Source organism: Tupaia chinensis, unplaced genomic scaffold (genome assembly GCF_000334495.1).
Source record: "Tupaia chinensis unplaced genomic scaffold, TupChi_1.0 Scaffold000178_1, whole genome shotgun sequence".
Lineage (NCBI taxonomy): Eukaryota > Metazoa > Chordata > Mammalia > Scandentia > Tupaiidae > Tupaia > Tupaia belangeri.
In genome coordinates this window covers 2,508,215-2,516,694 of record NW_006159653.1, presented here as the reverse complement: position 1 = coordinate 2,516,694, position 8,480 = coordinate 2,508,215, and the positions used below count along the sequence as shown (strand labels likewise).

Here is an 8,480-nt window from a genome sequence, read left to right as displayed (position 1 = left end):
CAGGCCCGGGCCCACCTCCCTCCAGCGCGGTCGCTGCTCCCAGCCCTTTCTCCCGGAGCTCTGCTGCTCTTGCCAGCGAGTCCTCTGGACACACCTGGGCGCCCCCTGCAGCTGCTGGCAGGCCCTGTCTACACCCCAGCTCCCCTCCCCGCTGGGACTCTGGAAAGACATGGGTTCAAGGACTGCAGCAGAGGCCCGTCCCCCCTCCCCAGCCAGGCTGCCCATCCCACTACCGTGCCATGAGACACCAGCCCCAGCCTCCGGAGTCTCCGTCTCACCCCTTGCTTCGCCACAGCTCCGTAATTCTTCTGAAAACACTTCTTTTTTCAGTTACCAGAGGGTGCGAGTACTAGCCAGAGAGGGAGGGGGAAGGTACTTTACAATGGGGTACGGCCACGCCACAAGTCCTTCTCCCCCATTCCCAACCTTGCAGGGATGGGAGGCATGCATACATGCCCGGCATGGGTTTTAAGCCACTAGGGCCAGAATTAAGACCACATGGTTGGCCAGTCATGTGGGATCTGGCTCTCTTACCAAGCTGTGGACAGCCCAAAGCCTGCGTCTTAAATCCAGCAGCCCTGGCTCCGAGAGGGGCCCCTGCCGCACCTGCACTGGTCCACTCCGAACCTCCAGGGAGGCTACTAGTGTCCCTTCTCTCATGTCAGGAAAAGGAGTCCCAGAGCTCATGCCAGGTGACGGGCCCCGGGACGGGGCTGGGCACTAAAATCCAACAACCCGGCATCAGCTCCTATCAGACCACTGCACCTTGTCATTTTGATCATGCAGATAACTTTTCTTGAGAATTACTTTATTGGAACCAGCAGCTGGCATTATGCCTATGTCGCTGGACTCCCACACAGTCGACCGTGGTTCAAGTCCCAGACTCGGTGGCTTAAATTCAAGTCAGGCACATGTGTTTCTGTGCCCAAGATCCTGAGAGGAGAGTGGAGAAGGGATTGCAGTGTGGCCATCCCCCATGGAGGGTGATTTCTCACTTTGTCCGTCTCTCTCTTTCTGGTGAGCACATGTGCCCTATAGCAAAAAAAACTCTTAAAAAAAAAAAAGAATTATTTTATCTAACTTTATTTTCTTATTTTTAAATTTGACTTGAGAAGAACACAGTGAGAGAAAGAAAAAGCGAGAAAGCAAGCTGCCAGGTCCAGGACTCAAGCTGTCGTCAGCCATGTGGGAGTCCAGTGCCCTTAACACCATGCCACCTGCTGGCCCTGAGGTAACTTCCCAAGTGACAGTGTGCAGGACCAGCAGATGGTGTGGTGAATGGCCAACTGCAGTTTGAGTTCCAGGCCCGGCAGGGTTGAAAAACATGTCGGACGCATGTGCATGAGAGATGAAGGGTCTGCTCACCGGCATCCCGCCCCACAGCCACCCGCCGTGCAGGGCCGCTCTCTCTCTCTCCTCTCTTTCTGGCAAGTGCACGTGCCTTATAGAAGAAAATTAAAAAAGAGCGCGCACGAACGCACATGAGAACGTGCAGAAGAGTGTCCGGCACTGTGCTGGGCTGGGCTGAGGACAGCCCCTCGTGTGCCCCCATGGGAGGCCTGCCCCGACCAGCACTCTGCTGTCTCCCTCCAGCACCTCCGAGACGTCCCTGTACCGCGTCCTGCTGGGCGCGCGGCAGCTGGTGCAGCCAGGGCCACAGGCTGTGTACGCCCGCGTGAAGCGGGTGGAGAGCAACCCCCAGTACCAGGGCATGGCGTCCAGCGCCGACGTGGCCCTCGTGGAGCTAGAGGAGCCTGTGGCCTTCACCCATCACATCCTCCCCGTGTGTGTGCCTGGCCCCTCGGTCGTCTTCAAGACAGGCATGAACTGCTCGGTCACCGGCTGGGGCAGCCCCAGTGAGCGAGGTACAGGCCAGGGTGGGTGTGCAGCATACCTCGTGTGCAGCCCCGGGCCCGTATCTTCGCTGGTGCACGTGCTGTCGGGTCAAAGGGGGACGGGGCGGGGTGGGCACGCAGCAGGCCTGGGAGGAGGTATGGAGGAGGGGAGGGAGACCAAGAGTCCAGGCTTGGGAGGAGGGAAGGAGGAGACAGTTGCACAACGCTGTGAGTAGAAAAGCACACGCGTGAAATCAGGGCAGGAGAGCGGCGGCTCAAGGACCAGGGCCGTGGGGTCTGTGGCGAGGCTGTCGCTGAGCCGCAGCCGCCCGGCCCCCCAGACCGCCTGCCCAAGCCCCGGACTCTGCAGAAGCTCGCCGTGCCCATCATCGACACGCCCAGATGCAACCTGCTCTACAGCAGAGACGCCGAGTCCGGCTTCCAGCCCAAGAGCATCAAGGAGGACATGCTGTGTGCCGGCTTCGAGGAGGGCAAGAAGGACGCCTGTAAGGTAGGCCGGCGGGCCATCCGGGGCTCGGCCCGACATGGCCCCCGAGGCCTGCTGGGCTGCAGTCAGGCCTCTGGGAAACCTGTCCTGGGACGCAGTGTCCACAGGGTTGGGCCGGCCCGGGCACTGCCCTGCCGTGGCAGTGGCCTGCGGACACCAGCAACGGGTGGCAGGACCAGCAGGGGGGCTCCTGGGGGCTGAGAGGGCCAGGACGAGGTGGGGCAGCCTGCATCCTGCACCCGCAGGCTGGCTCAGGTCTCCACTGACGAGGTCTCTGTCTGCTCTGCAGGGCGACTCCGGTGGCCCCCTGGTGTGCCTCGTGGGCCAAGCATGGCTGCAGGCCGGGGTGATCAGCTGGGGGGAGGGCTGCGCCCGCCGGAACCGCCCCGGTGTCTACATCCGGGTCACTTCCCACTACAACTGGATCCACCAGGTCATCCCAGAACTGCAGTTCCAGTCGGCGAGGTCAGGCAGCAGGAAGCGAGACCCTCAGGGCCGGCAGACCCTGGGGAGCGCGGCGCCCTGCCTGGCCGTGCACTCGGCCCTGTTGGGCCTCACAGCGCTGCTCACCTTCCTGAGCCCAGGCCAGGCCTGGTGCAGCGGACATCTGTAAATAGCTCTCAACTCTCCCTTCTCAAAAGCCCAGTATTTTTATTTATGTTCACATGCCAATAAAAACCTCAGTGCCAGCCACCTAGCTGGGTGTGGTTCCTGCGCGGAGCTGTTGCAGCTGGGGCGATCTGGGCTCCTGCATTGCCGCCTGCCCTGCCTCCTCCCTCCAAACGTCTGCCAGGGCCACGCTGCATGGGGATGGCAACAGGCACGGAGCCGGGTCTCTGGGGAGCAGGGGAGCCTTCGGGGGTATGGCCACGGCTTCCATTGCCACGCACCGTCTTGGCATCAACCCAGACCTATTTCACCCACTGACACCCTTTGGGGGGTGGGAGTCACCATGCTTTCCTGCAGGGCAGACGGCGGCATCTCTGCTGCTCTGGCACCCTCCAGGACTCCTGTGCCTACGGCTCTGTTCGACCCTAGACTCCTCCTCTGCCCCCTTCCTTAGCCTTGGCCTCCCGAGTCCACAGCAGCAGTGGTGGGACCAGAGCTGGACACACACATGCATGTGCAAAGCCGGGAGCACTCATGTGGCAAAGGGTGCGAATATACGCTGCACCCACATACTTCAGAGCACCTGCTGCGGCCCAGGCCTTCCCCCCTGGGCTGTGCCTCTGCTGCACGCCCCCCAGACCAGGGTGGTGGTCCTGTTCCAGGGAAAAGGGTGGGCAGGGCAGCCCCAGGGTCCCTGGGCTTCCTGGCTGAGCAGGGGCTGGCCTGTGCCCCCAACAGCCTTGGGGAGGCCTCGGGAGCCTCTACCTTGCTCTGGAGGAGCCCCTGGCCCCATCACCCGCCCCTCCTGCCTCTGCAGTGGGGCAGGGTCTAGCTAGGGTCCCACTAGGGGACAGGGCTCTCAGTAAGCTGCTGTGGGCAGTACCCTCCCTGCAGGCTCCCCATACGCCCACTGCCTGCCAACAGCCTGATCAGGCAGGAAGCAGAGCCGGGGGAGACGGACAGGCTCACTCCTTGTTCACACCTCGTGGTAGGCGCTGTGTGTGAGAGTCGTCATGTAAACGCCTGTTGCCACAGCTCCCTCTCCCATCCTGGAGGGGGCACAGGTGGGTGGCACCAGGGCTCTGACAGCTGCAGGACAAGTGCTGACAGTACAGACCTGGGCACCGGCTTCCACAGTGCAGGAAGGTTCTGCAGGGCAGGCCCAGTGAGCCTCCTGGGCCAGCCACACACCTGCAGGGAAGGTTCATAGAGGTCAGTCCTTCCTGGGGGCTTCAACAGCACCCAGAAATCCACACCTGTCACACACACATAAGCACCGTGATCAGCCAGGAGGCCCAGGAAGGAACTACCTGTGGGACCCCTTCTGGCCTCTAAGACCCTGGCAAAGGGTCACAGCAGGTGGGCCAGGTAGGAGTGTGGGGGACGACCAAGAGGCCCAAGGCCAGAGGCTCCCGCCTGCCCTGTGGCTGTGCAACCTCCGTGCCGTGGTCTGTCTGGGGAGACAGCTTAGTCCATGGGGGCCAGAGTGGCACCATTCCTATCACAGTGCCAACCGAGCTGAAGCTGCCACGGCCTTGGGGGCAGCAGGCCACCAGCCAGGCACTGCCACCAGCTCTGGGGAAAATGGGACGTGCTAGTGATATTGGGTGGACACCAACAGGAGGGAGGGGCAGCAGTCCCTGCCGGTCCAGGCCCAGATCCTGCCCACTGGCCCCCCGCGGCACACTCCCCACAAAGTCAGCTGTGCCCAGGCCTCCAGGTCAGCCAGGAGGACCCCCCTTCTGGCCCAGCGGCCGTGCCTAGGGACACCTGCCCAGTAGCCCTGCTCTGCCTGGCTGAGAACCCTGGACAGCAACAGGCAAAGTTCACACTCCCTCAGGCTCCAGGCTGCGCCGGGGCGGTACTCATTCCACTCCCACTGGAGGCCTCGCCACAGGATAGGGCAGCTCTGGCTGGGCCCTGGGGACAGAGTGGCCCATTAGCCAGGCCACCGTCTGGAGTCTGGGTGGCCCGAGGTTCCAGGATCTTGGGCCCAAACTCCTCCTGGCTGACCTCAGGGAGCCATGCCCTTCAGAGGACCCAAGACTGAACTCCCCCAAAGCCAGAAGAAGGCTTTGCAGGAGAGCTCTGACCCACGGGAGCCTTGGCACCGGCGGAGGGGACGACCCTGGGGTTCTTGCTGTCACCCAAGTGCTTCTAGTCCAGGGTGGAGCCGAGGGTGGTGGACGCGGACCCTGTGAGGCATTGGTGCTTTCGAACGGTCAGTGCCCATGGCTCCTGTCCCCAGGGATTGGGCACACATTCGCAAGATGGAGGCGAGGTGTCCCGGGCAAAGCCCACGGCCGTGCTGGGGACGGCACAGATAATTCTAACCCACAGGCCTTGGCCAAGCCGGCCACACCCCTCTCCATGTTGGACAGACACGTGGATGACCCACTAAGTCTGGCCACAGAGTCTGCAGAGGGGGAGGCAGAGCTCCCCGGCTAACAGTCAGAGGGAGGTGTTGGGGTGGGCCCTGAGCCGCAGCCTGGCCAGCGGCCCCTCCAGCACTCCGAGATGCTGACAGCTGCTGCACTTGTTCATAAATACAATTTTATTCGCTATTTTCAGGGGAAACTTAGGCATTAAACTGTAAGCTGATAAAATACGGATACCTAAAAAAGTATAAAAGTATAAATATCCCCTTGGAATAAATTTTAGTGAATTAAGTCTTAACATCTTTAAATTAAAAAACACGCGAACCTACCTATCACGTCAAGGTCATAACCCGACGAGCAGCCAGCAGCTCTCTGGAGCTCGCCCCGCGGCCAGTGGTGCCACATCTGCCCTCCAGAGGGCTTTTATCAACTACTGAAGCCAAACATTTAACAAGAGGCCTCACAAAACGAGGAGGTAAGCCCTAGGTGCCGGAGAACGCAGTTAATTGGGTCATTGGCGAGGAGAGGAGAGGGCCTCAGCCAGAGCCTCCGGAGGCCAGAGCGCGTGAGCACCTCGCCTTCCGAGCCAGCAGCCCGCTCCCCGGGGAGCCTGAGGCTGGGAGCAGCAGGCGGGCCAGCCAGGTCGCAGGCCAGTCGAGGCCTGTGTCCACAGCACAGGGCAGCAGTCCCTGCCAGAAGAACCCTAGCAGCTCCGACGCTGGGTCAGGCGGCAGGGCTGGGGCTGGTCCTGTAAAGGCTTAAACGTCCCCGAGCCGTTAGAGAAGAGCTGCATAGTTACTCAGAGGGACGAGAGCGTGGCGGTGGGCGTCAGGGACCTCCGACGTGAGCAAGTCCCTGCTCGGACGCCGGGCCCACGGCCTCAGCCTGCCTCCCACCAGCACACAGAAGGCACAGGAGCGTGCTGGCCCGGGGCAGAGCCTCTGCCTCCCGCCGGGCGATTTCACAGATCGATCCAAGCGCAGCAACACTCCTAGGCGTCTCTGGAGTACAGACAGCGGGGAGTCTGTCCACACCGGGAAAGGGGGTACAAAGTCCTCTCGCATCAAGAAGCCTCAAATGGCCCCATCAGCTGGGGCCAGGCCAGTGTCCGGCTCTGAGGGTCGGCCCAGCCCGGCAGTAACGCCAGGGAAGCAGTGCCAGGTGAGACTGCGTCAGGAGCCTCTGCCGAGAGACCGCCCAGGACGGCTGCTGGGAGACAGGGTCCTCGCTGACCGAGGACGGTGGCTCGCTCCCCGTGCGGACGTGACAGGCGCGCTGCTCGCTCGCCCATGTAGCACCAAGAATGCTGCTCCTTAGAGGGTCCACGGTGACGGTGGCTGTCAGGAGCCGCCGCAGCCCCATGTGGCACTGGGAGAAAACAGCCAGGCCCCAGAGATGGCGCCCACCCGGCCACCACGCCCCCTCCGCAGGGATGCCTCGGACAGCTGGCCTGTCTCTCACCACCCACCTCAGAGGCAAAAAAGGATTCACACCCAGATCTCGAGAAAAGTTATCAAAAGCAGGTTTCTTCTCACGGCCAAGCTTCCTGGACGTGGCGGTTCATTGCGTCTTGGGAAAAAGAAAATCATCTCCTCAGCTGCCAACTGCCCCTCACATCCGCGAGCCCCGTTCCTGCAGGATCTGAAACACACGGGACGCGAGGGTGAGGACGCGGCCTGGGCAGGGAGGCGGCTCTGAGAGCAGAGCCCACGGGCTGGTCTACCGGATGCTGGGACGCAGGCCCAGGCCAGGACAGGGCGGGCTGCCAGCCCGGCGCCAGCGCACACCTGTAGGCCCCCGGAGGGGAGCCCTTAAAGGGAGTGGGGGTGGGGGACCTTTCTAGGGCATGCGGGGAGGGACCGTAAATGCTCACCCCTCGCAGAGGCAGGCCAGGCCACTCCTGCAGCCCTGGGCCTTCTCTGGGACCTGTGCACACAGGCCAGTCCCCACTCCACCCTCCCAGGGAAGCAGCTACAGCAGCTGCCCCGACTCCCCTCTGGGTCTCTGTTTGGCTCCTCCTGAGCCCCCAGGAGCTTCCTTGCCCACCCGCCAGGTGCTAGCTTCCAGATCCCTCACCCCGCAGCCCAGCCAGTCCCAGGCCTCCCACATGCATGCGCCTTCCAAGCCCCTGCTGACCACACACACCTGCCTGCCACCAGGCCTCCCAGGAACACCCTCGCACACCCGCTGGTCAGCTCCCATCTCCCCTCGGCCACCTTGGTTGGCCCCACGCCTCTGTCGGGAAAGGCCGGCCTCAAGGTGCCAGCCCCTGCTTGCTGCAATCAGATGAGGGGCTTGCTGGGGATGCCTGGTCATCTGGCCCCTTGGCCACTGCACACACACACCCACCTCCCTGGTACATCGGAGCCTTCTGGGCCCCCCTTCTAGGACCCCACAAGTTGGGCTGGGAACCCCTCAAGGTCTGGAGCTCCCGAGGACAGGCCAGCACATAACAAGCTGCTGAGCTGAACCCCGAAATGAGCCCATGGCAGCCCGGGAAGGCCTCACCCTGGTCTCCAACTGGAGCTCCGGAGGCCCAGCCATGGCGGCTGAGCGTGGGCACGAGGGCTCAGTTCCACACAGCTCAGAGGGCCCTGTGTGCGGCAACCCCAAACCCTGTAGCCTCTTGGCCTGCTCAGTCCTCTCAGTCAGCCCTGCCTGGCCCTCGCCCAGCTCCCACTGGCTCTCGGGGAGCACCTCCTGCATGCCCCCGCCCCCGGGGCCTGGCGAGCCTCTCAGGCTCAGCCTGACTGCTCAGCTGACCGGACCGGGAGGCTGAGGCAGTGGAGCCCAGAGCCCCAGGCAGCCCCCTCCTCCAGGCGGCCTGGCAGCAGAGGGGGCCCCAAGGGACGCCGCCATGCAGACCACCCCGCTGGACGGAGGCCTGGCCAGGGTGGGGAGGGGTGCCTCCGCACCGTCAGGCTGACGTAGGTGCTGCGTGCAGGGCTGGTTACGGTGTGGGCTTCTCGTCTGGTTACTGCGCTTCTGTGGCCAGCATGGTCAGGCCAGGCTCAGCCCAGGCACTTGCCCTTACGTCACCACCCAAAGGAGGAAGCACCGACACGAAACCGCTCTCGGTTTGGCCACACACGAGGTCACAGGCAGCTGGCCCAGCCACATCCAGCTAACGCCGCCCGTGGAGGGCAACCT

The 8,480-nt window shown here is 63.0% G+C and overlaps 2 protein-coding genes across 3 annotated transcripts in view; one reads left to right on the top strand and one right to left on the bottom strand.

Annotated features, from left to right (window-relative positions):
• The window catches only part of PRSS27 (serine protease 27), an 8,548-nt gene extending 3,126 nt beyond the window's left edge, over window positions 1–5,422 (top strand). Inside the window, exons 3-5 of the mRNA XM_027771013.1 lie at window positions 1,535–1,865; window positions 2,177–2,346; window positions 2,633–5,422. Of these exons, the coding sequence (XP_027626814.1) occupies window positions 1,535–1,865; window positions 2,177–2,346; window positions 2,633–2,956 (825 nt within the window). The 3' untranslated portion in view covers window positions 2,957–5,422. The remainder of the gene's footprint in view (window positions 1–1,534; window positions 1,866–2,176; window positions 2,347–2,632) is intronic.
• Window positions 5,423–5,491: 69 nt separating this feature from the next.
• Window positions 5,492–8,480, bottom strand: part of KCTD5 (potassium channel tetramerization domain containing 5) — an 18,272-nt gene continuing 15,283 nt past the window's right edge. For both annotated transcript variants that reach the window (XM_014587043.2, XM_006146414.3), the window contains one exon: window positions 5,492–6,971. Coding sequence is in view for 1 of the 2 variants with exons in the window: in XM_006146414.3 (XP_006146476.1) it covers window positions 6,942–6,971 (30 nt within the window). In the remaining variant the exon portion in view is untranslated. The remainder of the gene's footprint in view (window positions 6,972–8,480) is intronic.